Here is an 18,213-nt window from a genome sequence, read left to right as displayed (position 1 = left end):
AATTATGTGATAGTTTTACATGGGAGAACATTAGTTTTACATTCATTCTATCGTATATTGTCTCTCATTGCCATGGTTACAATCCCCTCCATGCCCTCCTTCCCCCCCGTGCCCCCCAGGTCTTCAGCACACAGTCGCTCTCCCTCTCTGGATCTAAAGTCTCCAGCTGCTCCATCGCTCCACGGCATCATCTCTGGCAGTACCATCAGTTCTTGATCATATGATACCTTTGCAATGATTGAATGTCGACCAACTCCTTTTGGTACAGTGACTCTGCATGCCTTCCTTCTTTTGATGTTTCCAGCTTGATTCAATATTTTGCTCAAAGAATCCTTCAATATTTCAAGTTGAGGCTTGAATTTTTCCTTCAGCTCTTTCAGCTTGAGAAAATACTAAACACGATCTTCCCTTTTGCTTTTCTAACTCTTGGTTTTGCACATTTCATATTTAACTTTGTCTTCTAAGCTGCTTTTGAAAATTTCTGTTCAGCTCTTTTACTTCATTTCTTCCACTCACTCTAGCTTCTTTAATCTCAACAATAAAGAGTGTGGCACTATAGGGTTAGCACTACATCGCAAGGTCAGTTTGATACACAAGGGTGGCGGTTCAAGCCCACCAGCCACCCCTTGGAAACCCTATACAGGGTTGCTATGAGTCAGAACAGAGTCGATGACACTTAACAACAATAACTCTCAAGAGCAAGTTTCAGCATCTCTTCTGACATCTACTTTTTCTTTTTTTTCTGTCTTTTTAATGACCTTTTGCTTTCTTTATGTACGATGTTATCTTATGATTTTCAGCCATTAGTGTATAATGCATCAAATCTGTTCTTGAGATGGTCTCTAAATTCAAGTAGGGTATATTCAAGGTGGCTCTATAGGATTAGCACTGAACTTGGAGCCTTAAGGTCAGCAGTTCCAACCCATCAGCTGCTTCTTGGAAACTCTATACAGGGTCACTGAGTGGGAACCGACTCAACCACACTTAACCATAACAACAACATATTCAAGGTCATATTTGGACTCTCATGGACTTGTTTGAATTTTTCAAGTTTCAGCCTGAATTTGCAGATGAGCAATTGAAGGGCTGGTTCCACAGTCTGCCCTGGCCTTGTTTTGGCTGATGATAGTAAGTTTTTCAACTACTCTTCCCACAGATGTAGTCAATTTGGTTCCTGTATATTCCATCTGGTTAGGTCCTGGTGAATTTTGTTGAAAAATGGTATTTGCAATGAATTAGTCATTGGTCTTGCAAAATTCTATCATGTTATCTCCAGCATTGTTTTTATCACCAAAGCCTTATTTTCCAATGATTGATCCTTCCTTGTTTCCAACTTTGGCATTCCAATCACTAATAATGATCAATGCAATCTTGATTGCATGTTTGATCAATTTCAGACTGAAGAAGTTAAGAAACTTTTTGTTTTTGTTGTATGCTGTCAAGTCAGTTCCAACTCACAGCAACCCTGTATAGGATTTCTGAGGAATGACTGCTTAGTCTGAACCACTGACCTTGCAGTTCAAACCGACCTTGAGGTCTAGTACTTACCCTACAGTGCTGCAATTTCAGTATTAACTGGTCTTCCTTGCTGGTATATGGATATGATCCTATCACAGAGAGCTTTGTACTTAAAGACAGATGTTGAAATGTTCTTTTTGACAATGAATGCAATGCTATTCCTCTTGAATTTGTTATTCATGACATAGCAAACCACGTTACTGTCTGACTCAAAATGACCAATACCAGTCCACTTTACTTCACTATTGCCTAGGATATCGATCTTTATGCATTTCATTTTTGACAACTTCCAATGTTCTTAGATTCACACTTTGTACATTCAGCATCCTATTATTATATGTTTTGCAGCTGTTTCTTCTCATTTTGAGCTGTGCCCCATCAGCCAACGAAGGTCCACAAGGCTTAACTACATCCACAGCATTAAGGTTAACTCTACTTGCAGAGGCAACTCTTCCCCAGTCCTTTGTGGAGTGTCATCCAACCTGAGAGACTCACCTTCCAGCACTAAAGCTGACAATGTTCGGCGGCTACTCCTAAGGTTTGCAGTGGCTAACCCTTCAGGAGTGGTTCCGCCTCTCCTTCTAACCTGTCTTAGTCTGGAACCTCTGCTGAAACCCACGCACTCAGAGTGACCCTATTGGTATTTAGCTTCCAGCAATCAGTAATACACAAGTCACCACAGTACGACAAACTGAGACACCAGTGGTGGAGTGGGCATATATTTGTACCCATTGCTCCAGGAATCTGTTTTCTACCTAGAATTCCAGGAACAGACCCACAGGTACCCCCCCCCCCCAGCAGAGCAGCCTCACCTGCCCACTCCAGCATGTCCTCAATGTTCTCTGCTGCCCCAGGCACAAGGCGTGTCTGATCTGTGTCCTCCAGTCTCAGGATGAAGCTGCCTTGGTGTTTCTTGGCAAAGATGTAATTGTACAGGGCAGTGCGGAGGCCACCCAGATGCAAGAAACCTGATGGAAGAAGACAACAGAAAGACCAAGCCAGTGAGGTGGTGGGCCTCTGCTTACAACAGAAAACTAACTCCATGAATTCCAAAGCCCAGGAAATGACCGCCCTGTGCCCTCTCTCCGACCAGCCAGAGAACTCAAGGGGTCCACTCGATTGCTCCCTAAGCCTTATCTTTCCCCCAGGGAGCGGCCGGTGGGTTTCAGTCACTGACTTTAGCATGGGCAGCTCAGCACTAAACCCATTGCACCACCAGAGCTCCTTATTACAACTAAGAACAGGCAAAGCCAGAGATGGAGAGACCACCTGGGTTTTGGAGCAGGTCATTTTGTAAAAAGGCACCAACTCTCCCAAACTGCACCGGTCACTTCACGCTGACATCCGGAAGCCACTGAAGGCAGTGAGCTCCTGGAGGCAAAGGCCCCCCAGGAGAAGCAGAGGGGCCCACATGGAGCCGCACCACCGGGCATTAACACTGGAGTACAATGATGCGCTCTGGGTACAAAACTTACCTGCAAATGACAACTGCTGCAAAATCCCAGTTCACACTTGTACACTATGCACCATCTGTGACTGCCCCGGTCTACATTTATCATATACATGCACTACAGTGTGTCATGGCATGGACTTAAAAATATACACATATTTTATTGTGTCTTTGGTAAAAGTTGACACAGCAAATTAGGTTCCCATTTAACAATTACTACACAGATTGTTCAAAGGAGCCCTTGGTGGCAGGGAGGGTTAAGTGTTTGGCTGCTAACTCCCGAGGAGTGAGTTCAACCCACCAGCTACTCGTCGGGAGAAAGCGAAGGCAGTCTACTTCTGTAAAGTCACAGCCTTGGAAACCCCAGGGAGCGGTCCCACTGTCCTGTAAGGTCGCTATCAGCTGGCACCTCCTAGATGGCAGGAGACTTGCTGACACAATTCTTTCATGACAATGGTTACATTTTTCACAATGTGTGAACATTCTCATTCATTCCACTTACGATGCTTCACGTCTAGTAATCTGGTTTCTCTGTCCCTTTACCCTTTCATCTTTGCTTTAATTGTTGAGTGTTCGGCCTCACATAGATGATTTTTGTTCTTCTGGAAAACATATGATGTCCTGGAATGGCGCTAACCACAGGACTGCAAACCACAAGCTCAGTGGTTCGGACCCACCAGCCATTCCTTGGAACCCTATACAAGGTCACTATGAGTCAGAACGGACTAGACAGCACTTATCAACAACCTAGGGTGTATATTTATTTAGTCAGTTAATCTGTAAAGGAGCTCTGGTAGCGTAGTGGTTACAAATCGGGCTGCGAACCACAAGGTCAGCAGTTCGAAACTACCAGCTGTTCCACGGGAGAAAGATGAAGCTTTCTGCTCCCGTAAAGATTTACAGCCTAGGAAACCCTGTACAGGGTCGCTATGAGTCGGAACCGACTCCACGGCACACAACAACAACAACAATCTGTATTAACTAACCAAACGCTCTCAGGGAGACCTCTCTGCTTAAGAAAACTGGAGGGGCCCACTGTGGGGCAGTTACAATGATGCTGTTCTTTAAAAAACTGGGTCAAATGTACACATCAAAACGTTCGCAGCTTCCACGGTTACAATTCAGTGTCAGAGATTACAGTTAATACTAATGCTGATCAAAGTACATCCTCAATTCATTTTAGCTATTTATCTAGGATAAACACAGGATGGCTAACCACAAGGTCAGAAGTTCACACCCACTAGTCACTCTGCAGGAGAAAGATGAGACGTTTTGCTCCTGTAAAGATTTACAGCCTCACAAAGCCTATACAAGGTCCCTATGAGTCAGAACCAACCTGACATACCTAACAACATGGGAGTCTTGGTGTGGCGCTGCAGGGTAATGCACTGGACCACAAAGTCAGTTTGAACTTCAAGGCTGCCGTTTCAAACTCACCAGCTGTTTCTTGGAAACCTTATACAGGGTTGCTACGACTCAGAATCAACTGGACGGCACTTAACAACAACAAAATACATTAATATGGAGTCTTGGTGTGTCGCTGCAGGGTAATGTTCTGAGCAGTAAAGTCAGATTGAATCGCGAGGTTGATGGTTCAAACCCATCAGACGCTCCTCAGAAATACAGGGTCCCTATGAGTCAGAACCGACTGAATAACACTTAACAACAACCACCTGTTGCTTGACAATTCTTTCATTTGTCTGCAGTCAGCAGCCTTTCCGGGCAAATCAGCAAGAAGATCCGACTGATAACCATAATACGGTTACTGTTTAATTAGTTGTTGTTGCTAAATATAGGTGAGTCAGTTCCAACTCATAGCCACCCTGTACAGGGTTTCCAAGGAGCGGCTTGAGTTTGAACTGCCAACATTGTGGTTCAAATGGGCCTTGCAGTCCAGTGCATTCTCCTACAGCGCCTCGTGCCATGCTCTGTTAAGTAAGTGCCTTACCTGCAGTAGCTCAATCCCAGGAGGTGGGTACTATTAGTAGTTTTGACAGATGGTAAAACTGAGTCTCAAAAAGGTTAATTAATTTGCCCCCATTACACAACTTCCACCACCCACCCACGGCAACTGCCCCACTTCTGCCTCAGGGCAACCTTGTGGGGGCAGAGTCTAATTGTTCCACAGGCTTTCCCAGATGGTACATCTTTATAGGAACAGACAGAAGATGCTTTCTCCCAGGGGGTGCCACTGGGTTTGAGCCATTGACCTTTCAGTGAGCAGCCCAGTGCTTAATCCACTGTACCACCAGCACGTCTTATTACACAATTAGGAATTGGCAAAGTCCCATCTGTGAACCCAGACAGTCACAGGCCTTGGCAACTAATTTCTACATACATGTCACTTGAGTGGAACAAAGCATTGTTGGTCAGCCATTTGTGAACAAGTACAGAAATTATGAGTGCTTACTCGATGGTACTTAACAACAACAACATAAATGGTCACATGGAGTCCTGGTGTGCTGTAGCACTTGGCTAGAAGGTCGGTTTGAATCGCAGTCCGTGGTTCAAACTCACCAGATGCTCCTTGGGAACCCTATAGAGGGTGGCCAACAACATAAACATTTACAGCATTTGACATAGTAATTATGTCTTGAATCTTATTTAAAAAAAGAAAAAGCTCATTATTTCATGTTTTTCATTTTTTCTAACAATTCACTTATATCCATTTTAGAAAATTATTAATCCACGATCAAGTAGAAATTACATACCAATCAATCCTTCAACATGGATAGCTTGAGAAGCACTGCTCTAGTTTACACAGTCTGCCAGAAAGTATCCTATCTCCTTGTGAAGCTGAAAACTGGACAAGAAAACAGTCTTATATGGGGAGGGGGTAAAGCGCCTGGTAAAAGGAGCTCGGGTAGCGTAGTGGTTACCAGTCGGGCTGCCAACCCCAAGGTCAGCAGTTCCAAATTACCGGCGGTTCCGTGGGAGAAAGATGAGGCTTTCTGCTCCCGTACAGATTTATAGCCTTGGAAACTCTGTACAGGGTCACTAAGAGTCAGAACCGACTCGACGGTACTTAACAACAACAATCTGGGGCCTTGGTTCAGAATCGGAGGCAGACACGATGAGGCCAGAAAAGAACTGGGGGAACCGATTGGGAGGCCCCGATTCTGCCTTTTTCTCCGGCCTCTTTTCCTACTCCTTTAACATTCATCACAGTGTCTTTTCCCAGCAATGTCCTCCACCCAGAAGGTTCCTCCTAAAGGTTTCGTAGTCAGTTTCTCGTTTTGTCATTAGGTTCTCAGTTCTCATCTCACCTTTCCGAGTATCCTTCTAACTAACCCCTAACCTGCTTCATTTCCCGCACAGCACATGTGACTCTCCAACATTACATTTATTTGTGTACTTGTCTGGGTCACTACAATGCAAGCTTCTTGAGAGACGGGCCCTAAGTTTTCCTTCTCGGTGACCACCGTATCGCAGTGCCTAGGACTTGGCACATGGTTTGTGCTCAACACACATGTACTGGGATAAATGAGGAAATGAGATCGAAAGAGACGGTATAGAACACGATATACACAAAATTTCATTAAATGTCAATGAGTTCGGTCCTGGCGCTCAGCCCAACGCGAGTCGCGAGGCCCGCCAGACAGCCTCTACGGCCAGGATTCGTTCGGTAACATTCGGGGGGGGCGGGGACGGGGACTGCGACCAGCAGCGTCAATGTCCGCCAAGTTACCTGTGGGGCTAGGGGCGAACCGCACTCGCACCGCAACCCCGGAATCACTTCCCAGGCTGGCCTCGTGCCGTCCCAAAGGGCAGCCCAAAGCCGCCGAGGGTCTCCCGGGCCTCAGTACCCGTTTCAGAAGCGCCGCCATTTAAATTGCAGGTGCACACATGGGTTTCTTTGCATCACTTCCGGGTACTCTTCCCAGCCAATCAGCCTCCGCCACAGCTACTACATCCCCGCCCCCTTAAAGTCACAGTTCTCCCTTCTGGAGCATCCACGTCCCCCTTGACTCCTGCAGTCCCAATCTGCCAGTAGGGGGCAGAGCCCTTTGAACCCGCGATTATCCCGGACCCACCCCCTCGGCTCCGGAAAGCTAAAGCGTGGCAGGGGCCGGCCCGGGAAGCGGAGGAGGCGGGTCTCCATAGAAACCTCCACTAGTTTCCGGCCAGGCAGTGCGAGATTAGGGGCTGCTGCGGGGGCCAATCTCAGCCAGCTCGCTTTTCCCAGTGGCCTCTGCGAGAGTGGTGGGTGTTGTACACAATCATCATGGCGGCGGCCGGAACCCCGGATGGTGAGCGCGGAGGGGGTGGCGGGCGCTCGGGTAGGGCTGAGGGGAAGCGGGCGCAGCGCTGCAGGGAGACACGGCTCGGTCTGGGAGGGAGTCACCCGGCCCGAGAGCGGAGCTCTGACGGGGGTCGGGGAGAGCCCGGTCCTTGGCCCAGCCCTCGGCGAGCGCCCACCCCCTAACCCCTTTGCAGGCATGGAGGAACCTGGCATGGACACGGAGGCCGAGACGGTGGCGGCCGAGGCTCCCGCTCGGCCCATCAACTGCGTGGAGGCCAAAGCTGCGGCGGGGGCGGCGGCCGAAGACTCGTGCGCCGCGCGAGGCAGCCTGCAGCCGGCCCCGGCCCAGCCCCCTGGGGACTCTGCGGCCCAGGCTTCGGTCAGCAACGGCGAGGACGCGGGGGGCGGCGCGGGCAAGGAGCTGGTAGACTTGAAGATCATCTGGAATAAGACCAAGCACGACGTGAAGTTCCCCCTGGACAGCACGGGCTCTGAGCTAAAGCAGAAGATTCACTCGATCACAGGTATCTCTCTCGGTGCTGACAGCCAGCCTCCCCACTCCTCGTTCTGGGACTTAACTCTGTGTTGGGGGCCGCTCCCACAAATCCCACAGCAGCCCCCCGAAGTAAGTGTCCCGTGTTTGGATGAGGAAAAGTCACAATCAGTGAGTAAGGAGCTGAACTGGAATTCTAGTCCAGGTCTGAGGAGTAGCCCCAGGCTAGTAACTGGTGATCTTGAGTAAGAATCCCCTTTGCTGGTGTTGTGAAGTGCCATCGAGTCCGTTCCGACCCATAGCGACCCTGTGTAGGGTTTCCGAGGAGCAGCAGGTGAGCTTGAACTGCCCACCATGCAGTTCAAATGGATTTGTAGTCTGGCGCATTAACCCCGAGCGCCACACCAGGACGCCTTAGGCTCCTGTTAACTGTGTACCTCCTAGGTTCTTCCCCCTGGAGGTTCTGATTCAGTGAGTTTGGAATGTGGCCAGGAATTTATTTTTAGCAAATATTTTAGGAAAAAGTACAGGAAGCATTACTTTGGGCTACCATGCTAAAAGGTGTTCCTGTTACTTAACTCTATCTTGTTAATAGCGTTTTGCCCTGTGTAATCACTTTTTTAAAGCTCTCTCCACATAGCCTGTAAGGAGCTCTGGTATACTAGTGGTTACCAGTCAGGCTATTAAAGTCAAGGTCAGCAGTTCAAAACTACCAGTGGTTCTGAGGGAGAAAGATGAGGCTTTCTGTTTCTGTAAAGATTTACAGCCTGGGAAACCCTATGCAGGGTCACTGTGAGTTCCAGAGTTCACAACCACATAGCGTGGAAGGTCTATAGGGCCAGGAACTTTGTGCTTCTTACTGATCTCGGCATCCCTGATGCTGTGGGTGTTGGGTATTTCAGTGATTGAATGCCCAAGAAACAATTTGGAAGGCATGGTAGCTAATGTTTATTGAGGAGGCAGTACCCGTGGTACAAATGAGATTTAGTTCCCTCTTTAATAAATTGTAGGTAAATCAGAACAGGTGTTGTTGTTAAGTGCCGTCGAGTTGATTTCAAACCATAGCGACCCTGTATATGGTTTCCAAGGAGCAGCTGGTGAGCTTGAACTGCCGACCTTGCAGTTCAAATGGATTTGTAGTCTGACGCGTTAGTCCACAGCTCCATAAAGAGTCCTGGTATAGTGCTGTGGGTTAATGTGCTGGACTTCAAGGTCAGTTTGAACCACACGGTTGGCGGTTTAAGCACATTACCTGCTCCTCAGAAACCCTATACAGGGTCGTTATGGGTTGGAACCAAGTTGGTGTCACTTAACAACAATAAACAAACCTTAAGATAAGGAATCCTCATCTTGGTGTCCGTGGGTAGCACAAATGATTAAGTGGCTACTCAGTCCACGTTCACTGAGCAACACCTTGGAAGGTAAGCATAGTAATTAACTTCTTAAAATCAATCATTGAAAATCCTACAGGGCTCAGTTCTTTGACGCACTCATGTGGGGTCATCATGAGTTGGTATCGACTTGATGGCAACTTGTGGTTACCATCTATAGTGTAAAGTTGGATCCTGAGAGCTTGTGAATTGCCGCACTGCACACAGCTCATGAGTGGGGGAGCCTGTGTTTACTACCGGGGCTGTTGCCAAGAGGCTCTACATCCACGTACATTTACTTCCTTTCATTGTCTGCCTTTCCCAAGGTCTCCCACCTGCCATGCAGAAAGTCATGTATAAGGGACTTGTCCCCGAGGACAAGACATTGAGAGAAATCAAAGTGACCAGCGGGGCCAAGATCATGGTTGTGGGCTCCACGATAAATGACGTTTTAGCAGTAAACACACCCAAAGATGCTGCCCAGCATGACTCAAAGGCGGAGGAGAACAAGAAGGAACCTCTCTGCAGGCAGAAAGTAAGTGCTTTGAGGTGCTTGGTCCTGGGGACTTGGAGGCTTTGTCCTCTCAAGTGTTGGCTGGCTACAGCCCGAGAATAAGCTCCTTTTTGGACAGGGCCCATGATGGAAATTTATGGCAGCAATTGGGTGCAGCTGACTATTGAGTGGAGGTGACAACTACCTGAGATTTGCAACTTGTCTCATCTGGCGGGTCAGTGTGTCTCAAGTCTACCTACTGTAGGAAAGGCAACTTTCAGACTAGATACTGACAGGAATCACTTACTGATTTCTCAATTCTGTTCATTGCCATAAAAATTGCCATTCCTGGAATTAAGTCCCCATTTTGCCCAAGTGCTTAAGTTTGGTTTTGGTTGGTGGCTTTCCCCAATCAACAAGCCCAGTTCTTAGTAGGCAGGGAAATCACGGCTTTCAGAGGTTCCTCTAAAACTTGACCCTTTCAGGAAACCACACAGAACTGACTAGGAAGATAACTAAACTGATTTTTTTTTTTCCTCCTCCTGACCCAAGAAATGGGGATGTGATTTTTCACATTCTGGGCTGCTCATTTGGATGAAAGGGATCCAACTTGCTGTGAGTGCATCATATAAGCATCAGTGCTCTTTCTGTAACTAGGAGAGTGGCAGTTGACTGTAGAAGGGCAGGCCGGGACGAGCAGACTGTGATCTCGTCACCCAGCAACCCCTACTCTGGGTAGTGTTCCAGAAGAACAAACACAATTTAACCAGGGTGTCCCCAGGGGAGTAACCATCTGGAACCAACATGTGTTTCAGTGACCTTGGGCACCAGAGCATATGGTCACCAGCGTGGGTTGTGCACAATCTTGACCAACAAGTGCATGATCCCTATTCAGGTTTCTAGAACCCAAAAAACAAATGTTTTCATAAGTTTGGAAAAACCTGACCAAAAATGACAGACTGGTTTTTAGTTCCATTGTCACAATGAATGTAAACATTCTTGTTTTGTTACAGAAATACTGTTTGGTAACATGGGGGTATTATGTGTAATATTTTAAAATCATATTGCCTTTGTAAAACTTCCAAAGCACTGAATTACCACACAGTTGTCTATAAGGAGTTCTGATTAGGGCTTGTAGACCTGTGTTAATATCTCAGTGGTGTTTATTTAGACACTTCCCCCTCAGTATGGGGTTAGTATGTCTTGTAACCCTTTGGGTTCAATTTCATTTTCCTGTCTTTCTCTGCCACATGTGTGAAGTGGTCACCTATGACCATGTCAGATGTGAGAAGGTGTTCACACCCTTTGAGCATAACATGCCTCTTAAATACAGGTTTTAAATTACTACTGGTAGTTTAACTGCTCTTCGCAATGTAGGGAAACGTCATCAGAAGTACTTGTAAGCTATGATTCAAGTCAAGCTTCAAACTTGTGCTGCTGTGTTCCATTGGTGCCAGTCACAAGAGGCACCCGGTTCCCTGGCGTCCTGTCCACTTCTCTCTGTTCTGGAGGTTGACTGTCCCTGCTGGTGGTCTGCCGTGGTGAGCCCATTCCTACCAGAGGCTTCCTCCTGTACACTAAGGGTTTGAACTGGCTTGTGGCCGGCCACCTGATGCTTAAAGACAATTAAATGTTTACCCTCTGCCCACTCATTGCTTCACCAAGCAGTGAGTCTACCCATAAAGACAGAGGTGGAGAGGATACAAAACTCGAGTTGTTTGGGCCAGGCAAGAAAGCTATTTAAGGAAGCCTTGAGAATGATGCTTAGAACACTTCCTATAATGTCAAGCTATTAGAAAGTCATCAGTGTTTGTTTGGAAACTTGGCTTTGGAGCTTCCTGTTCAGCTGGGATTGGAAAACCCCTGCCCTGAGATAACTGCCTAGTTGTCATGATGAAATGCTTCTTCCAGGCAGTTGTACTGATTACCAGCATCAATGTAGTTTCCTTGAGATTTTAACTGGACAGAAGTGACTTGTCATTTTACAAGTGGCAGCAAAGCCTACCACCCTTTGTGGCTCTCTTTAGATTAAGAATCCTTTCAGTGGAGATTGGGGTGAGGGTAGGAGTGGGGAGTAGAGCTTATTTGGTAGCAGTCTGGAATTCTTTTTATTCTAGAACTGCCATGACTAATACCGTAGTGACATGTTGTTGTTAGGTGTCATCAAGTCACTTCCGACTCAAAAGTGACCCTGTCAGGCACAGTAGAATGAAACACTGCGAGGTCCTCACAATTCTTCTTACATTTGAGGACATTGCTGCTGTCTTCCTCTCTTTCACTGACTCTCCACTTTCCCAAGCATGATGTCCTTCTCCAGGGATTGGTCTCTCCATGTCCAACAGATGAGAGACAAAAGTCGTGCCATCCTGGCTTCTAAGGAACGTTCTGGCTGAACTTTTCTATCACAGATTGATTTATTCTTCTGGCATTCCATGGTACTTTTTTTTTTTTTTTTTTAATGTTTTATTGTGAATTATGTGATAGTTTACATGGGACCATGGTACTTTCAATGTTTTACTCCAACACCATAATTCAAATGTGTCAGTTTTTCTGTGCTTTTTTCCTTATTCATTGTCCAACTCTTACATGCACATGAGACTAATGAAAATACCAAGGCTTAGGTCAGGTGCATCTTAGTCCTCAAACTGATAACTTTGCTCTTTAACACTTTTCAAAAGGTTTTCTGCAGCAGATTTGCATAATGTAATATGTCATTTGATTCTTGGCTGCTGTTCCATGAGTGTTGATTGTGGATCCAAGCAAAATGAAGTTTTTGACAACTTCAGTCTTTTCTCCGTTTATCATGATGCTATTTATTGATGTAGTTGTGAGGGTCTTTGTTTTCTTTATATTGAGGTGCAAACCATATTGAAGGCTATATATAGTCTTTGATCATTAGTAAGTATTTTAAATCCTTTTCATGTCCAGAGAGCAAGGCTGTATCATCTTCATATTGCAGTTGTTAACGAGTCTTCCTCCAGTCCTGATGCCATGTTCTTCTTCATATAATCCAGTTTCTCAGGTTATTTGCTTAGCATACAGATTGAATAAGTATGGTGAAAGGATACAACCCTGGCACACACCTTTCCTGATTTTAAACCTTTGTTTAACGACTTGTTTAACAATTACCTCTTGGTCTATATACAGGTTCCTCATGAACACAATTAAGTGTTCTGGAATGCCCATTCTTCATAATTTAGCCATAGCTTGTCATGATCTTCACAGGCAAAAAATCTTTGCATAGCCAATAAAGCACAAGTAGACATCTTTCTGGTATTCTGTGTTTTCAGCCAAGATGAATGTGACCTCAGCAGTGGTATCCATAGTTCCCTGTCCTCTTTGAATCTGGCTTGAATTTCTGACAATTCCCTTTTGATGTATTGTTGAAACTGTTTTTTGTTATCTTCAGCAAAATTTACTTGCATGTAGTATTAATGATACTGTTCGATGATATCCACATTCCGTTGTGTTATCTCTCTTTGAACTAGGCACAATAATGGATCTCTTCCATATTTGTAGGCTAGGTAGCTCTCTTCCAGATTTCCTGCCATAGATGAGTGAGCGATTCCAGTGCTGTATCACTTTGTTGAAAGATTTCTATTTGTATTCCCTCATCTTTTGGAGCTGTTTTTCACCAATGCCTTTAGTGCAACTTGAACTTCTTCAGTACCATTGGCTCTTGATCATATGCTACCTCTTGAAATGGTTGAACATCAAACCTTTCTTTTTAGAACAGTGACTCTGTATTCCTCCCATTTTCTTCTGATGTTTCTCCATCTTTCAGTAGTTTGCCCATAAAATCCTTCAATATTGCAACTCAAGGCTTAAAATATTTTTCCAGTTCTTTCGCTTCAGTTTGAGAAATGCTGAGCATGTTCTTCTCTTTTAGTTTTCTAACTCCAGGTCTTTGCACATTTCAGTATAATACTTGACTTTGTCTTCTCGAGCTGACCTTTGAAAATTTCTGTTCAGCTCTTTTACTACCTTATTTTGTTCACTCACTATGTTCAAGACCAAGTTTCAGAGTTTCTTCTAACATCCATTTTGGACTTTTCTTTCTTTCCTGTCTTTTTAATGACCTTTTGCTTTCTTCATGTACGATATTCTTGGTATTATCCAATAATTCTTCGGTCATTAGTTTCTAACGCATCAAATCTGTGTTTACGTTGTTCTGTAAATTCAGGTGGGCTATATTTAAGGTCTTATTTGGGCTCTCATAAAGTTGTTTTAATTTTCTTTTGCTTCAGCCTGAAATTATATTTGAGCAATTGATGGTCTGTTCCACAGTCTGCCCTTAGCCTTGTTTTGACTGTTAATGAGCTTTTCTACCGTCTCTTCCCACAGATGTCTTCAGTTAGATTCTTGTGTATTCCATCTGGTTGAGGTACGTGTGTATAGTTGCCTTTGCTTAAAAGGAATTTGTGACGAATACGTTGATCTTGCAAAATTATATAATGGCATGTCTAGCATCATTCATTCACTAAGGCCATATTTTTCAACTACTGATGCTTCCCTTTGTCTCCAACTTTTGCATTCCAGTCACCAGTAGTTATAAATACATCTTGATTACTTGTTTGATGAATTTCATACTGAAGAAGTTGGTAGAATTCTTTCATTTCATCATCACTGACTTTAGTGGTTGGTGTATAAATTTGAATAATTGTGGTATTGACTGGTCTTCCTTGTAGGCATATGGATGTTATCTATCAGAGACAGTTTTGTCCTTTAGGATAGATCTTGAAATGCTCTTTTTGATGATGAATGCAGTGCCATTCCTTTTGAATTTGTCGTTCCTGGCGTAGTAAACCAGATCACTGTCAGATTCAAGATAGTCAGTGCCAGTCCGTGTCATCTTACTAATGCCTTGGATTTTGGTCTTTTTGTATTACATTTCATTTTTGACAACTTCCAATTTTCCTAGATTCACACATTCCATCTAATTATTAATGGATGTTTGCAGTTGTGTCTCATCATTTTGAGTTGTGCCCTATCAGCAAATGAAGGTCCTAAAAGCTTTACTCATAGTTAATTCTACTTTTTATTTTTTTTATTATTAAATGTTTTTATTTTGGATTGAGTGAAAGTTTACAGGGCACATCATCAGCTTCACATTCAACCATTCATATAGCTTGTTTCATTACATTGATTATTATCTCCTCCATATATCATCAGTTAACAGTGTTTCTCTCTATCCTCTTTAGCTTTTTTTGGGGGGGTTGGGGGGGAACTTGCCTTTTTGGAATTTACAGTCTCGGCTTTTAGGGAAGGTTTTTACATTTGTCTGTGGATATCCAGGGCTCATGTATGAGATTACTAACAAGCATTACTGAATAATCAGATGAGGGACAGTTTGCTATGTCTACTAGGTGGCTAAAGTCTCATCTTCAGAGCCTATGGTTTGGACGGTCAACAACGCTTGGGCTCACAGGGTCTTGACCTCCTGACTGGGTCTGCACGGTCTGCATCAGATTCCCCCTTATTTATTGTTTGTTTAAGGGACGCTGCCTGTCTTAGGTGGTCAGTGCGAATTCCTCAGTCTTACCCGTCATCAAAACTCATTGCAGCATGGCAATGGCTCTGTCTTAGGTTGCCGAGGTTCCACGTGATCCTTACCCATCTCTGGCCACACGTCCAGCATAAACAGCCACCATCCGAGGAAGGCAGGGAGGGAGGAGATCGGCTGGGGACCCCATACGCAAGACGTTGCCAGCCCACCACCTACTCTAAGGTGACCAAGTAGGATCACTATGCTGAGGTTCAATCAGGTTCTTAGGGGAAGTTAATTCTACTTTGAGGAGGTAGTCCTTTTCCATTCGTTTTTTTGAGTGCCTTCCAATCTGAGGGGCTCATTACCTGGCACTGTGTACCTGACAATGTTCTTCTATTCATAAGGTTTCACTGGCTACCCATTCACATCATCTTAGTTAATTCTACTTTGAGGATTCAGTCCTTTTCCATTCTTTTTTTGAGTGTCTTCCATCCTGAGGGGTTCATTTCCTGGCACTATGTACCTGACCATGTTCTGCTATTCATAAGGTCTCACTGGCTACCCATTCAAAATGGTCCACCTCCTTCTTCCTAGTCTGTCTTAGTCTGGACGCTCCACCGACGCCTGCCTATCGTGGGTGATCTTGTTGGCATTTACAATACCACTGGTGTATCTTCCTGCATGACAGCAACACACAGCCACCACAGAATGACAAGCTGACAGACAAGTGGTGAGATAGTGACTTGTGGCTTATGGAAATTCAGTCAAATTAGGAATTCCATTCTTCAGCTCACTAGCCCCATTTTTTTTTTTTTTTTTTAAGTATTTTCTTATGAATTATGTGATAGTTTACATGGGAGAACATTAGTTTTACATTCATCCTATCGTATATTGTTTCATTGCCATTGTTACAATTCCCTCCATGCATCGTCAACGAACCACAGGGTATACCCTACAAGCCTCCCCACCCCCTACCCCCCACTCCCGGTTGTCAGCATACAACCCCTCTCCCTCTTTGGATTTAAAGTCCCCAGCCGCTCCATCTCCACGTCATCGTCTCTGCCTCCATCTCTGGTGTCACTGCTTCTCTGGGTAGGGCCCTGCTCTCAGCTTTTCTCCCTTGATGGTCCTAGGGACCTCGTTCCTAGACTGGAAAGTTAATCACTCCCCTCCTTACTACAAAACGTCTACCTTTACATTTACAACCCTCACAATCAGTCCTGATAACAATTGTATCACTAGAGACCTGTCTACATTTCCTTTCATCAGCTCCGCCTAGACAGATTGGATATTACTCAGTGGAGATTCTACCATCTTCCAAGCCCTCTGGATCTAGGTTCCTTCTTGAAAGCTTGTAAGCCAGTCGCTTCTTGCCTTTGTAGCCCTCCCATTTTGGATAGCCAATGTCCAAGTTGCCCATTCCTGTCTACTCTGTGTGTGGTGGGGGTGGGAATGATCCTTGCTGTAAAGATTTATTCCCTCTTTTGAGCTTCTGCATCCATAGGTGTAGGTCATGTATCAGATGACTCCTTTTTTCCTCTTCTAGTTGAGTGGTGATCATCCAAACATTGAAGCCAGATCAAGTGGGTATTATATTATATGCAAGTGTGGGTGTTCTTATGCATATGCCCTCTCTTCTTATCAGCTGGACGTTTCATTCTCCACTCTAGTCCTCTGTGGCTATGTCACTGACTTTGGGCCCAAGAGGCCCCAGGTCTTGCCACACTGCTGGTCAACAAGGTATCCATCTGGGTTCACAGGAGTCTATTGAACATTGTAGGGTTTAGCTTGCAGCTTCATTGCTGTTTTCCCCTCACTGCCCCTTATCGGTGACAAACGTGGTCACTAATCAGAGTGTGTATTCCCATTGAGTCTTAGTCTTGGAAGGGGGTTTGCTCTGAGGGGACCTGACCACTTGCCTTGATGTCTCCTGGGCGAGCAACTTGCTTGTTCTTGTAGTAATCAGTCGGTCTGCCGTTATTGTTTTGTATTTTTCCTGTCAGTGTTTCTTTCAAGAAGTATCTTCTGTTCTTCTAGCTGCTCCAGGCTGGACTGTTCAACCTTTCAAGTGGAAATTTTCCACCTCTGAATATTCTGGATGCTGTTCAGGATTCCACCTATGGTCTTATGTAAAGCAGAGGTTCCACAGGAAGCCTCCTTCACTGGGCATGTTGTAGCCCCATTTTAGGTACTCCAATCAGTTATAGGCAGAAGACAGACTTAACAATCTTTCTATGGTGATATTTCTGGCTTTTCCTTTCTCTCCCCCTCCAGTGTCTATTTTATAATGGTATGCCAGGGAAACCAAGATTCAAAAGACAGCCAAGCATCTTAACATTATTTCACCCCTTTTCCCCATTCCAACTATGTCTCAATCCCTGTATCCCAGAGCCCTGCTTTTCCAAGGTTGTGTATACTTAATTATTTACCTCTGTCCCACTTAGCCCATGCAAACCTGCCTAATTGTTTTCCCATCTGCTTTGCTCTTCCATTTCCCTCTCCCTTCTTGTATATTGCCTCCCTCACTAACACCCAAACTATCCTGTGTCTGTTCCCTACCCTGTGCTCTACCTTCCCCTCCCTCCCCTTACCCCACCCCCCACAGTCCAGTAGCCAGCAAAAAATCCTGCCCCCTCCTCTTTAGTATGAGGTCTTTTTCTTAGACTTCTACAGTAGTGATCCTATGCAGTATTTCTCCTTTTGTGACTAATTTCACTCAGTCCTGGTGTGGCGCTGTGGGTTAATGCTCCAGACTGCAAAGCCATTTGAACTGCAAGGTCCGTGGTTCAAGCTCACCAGCTGCTCCTGGAAAACCCCCTATACAGGGTCGCTATGGGTCGAGAGGGCACGTAACAACAACAGTTTTACTCAACATAATGCTCTCAAGGTTTATCCATGTTATGCGGTGGCTTGCTGCGTCATTGTTATTCTTCAAGGTAGCATAATATTCCATTGTGTGTATATACCTCAGTTTGTTTATCCATTCTTCAGTTGATGGGCACTTTGGCTGTCTCCATCTTTTTGCTATTGTAAATAGTGCTGCTATGAACATTGGTGTGCATGTATCTACTCGTGTTATGGCTCATATTTCTTGTGGGTAAATACCAAGTAGACGAATTCCTGGATCATAAGGTATTTCTATTTCCAACCTTCTGAGG

General features: G+C 45.0%; 2 protein-coding genes across 2 annotated transcripts in view; one reads left to right on the top strand and one right to left on the bottom strand.

Annotated features, from left to right (window-relative positions):
* EARS2 (glutamyl-tRNA synthetase 2, mitochondrial) overlaps nt 1-6,824 on the bottom strand; it is a 37,259-nt gene extending 30,435 nt beyond the window's left edge. Inside the window, exons 1-2 of the mRNA XM_006867199.1 lie at nt 6,657-6,824; nt 2,331-2,486 (exon numbers count right to left, since the gene is read on the bottom strand). Of these exons, the coding sequence (XP_006867261.1) occupies nt 2,331-2,486; nt 6,657-6,795 (295 nt within the window). The 5' untranslated portion in view covers nt 6,796-6,824. The remainder of the gene's footprint in view (nt 1-2,330; nt 2,487-6,656) is intronic.
* Nucleotides 6,825-7,026: 202 nt separating this feature from the next.
* Nucleotides 7,027-18,213, top strand: part of UBFD1 (ubiquitin family domain containing 1) — a 21,288-nt gene continuing 10,101 nt past the window's right edge. Inside the window, exons 1-3 of the mRNA XM_006867198.1 lie at nt 7,027-7,218; nt 7,406-7,735; nt 9,401-9,609. Coding sequence (XP_006867260.1) covers nt 7,194-7,218; nt 7,406-7,735; nt 9,401-9,609 — 564 coding nt within the window. The 5' untranslated portion in view covers nt 7,027-7,193. The remainder of the gene's footprint in view (nt 7,219-7,405; nt 7,736-9,400; nt 9,610-18,213) is intronic.

Source organism: Chrysochloris asiatica, unplaced genomic scaffold (genome assembly GCF_000296735.1).
Source record: "Chrysochloris asiatica unplaced genomic scaffold, ChrAsi1.0 scaffold00102, whole genome shotgun sequence".
Lineage (NCBI taxonomy): Eukaryota > Metazoa > Chordata > Mammalia > Afrosoricida > Chrysochloridae > Chrysochloris > Chrysochloris asiatica.
This window is presented reverse-complemented; position numbering and strand designations above follow the sequence as displayed.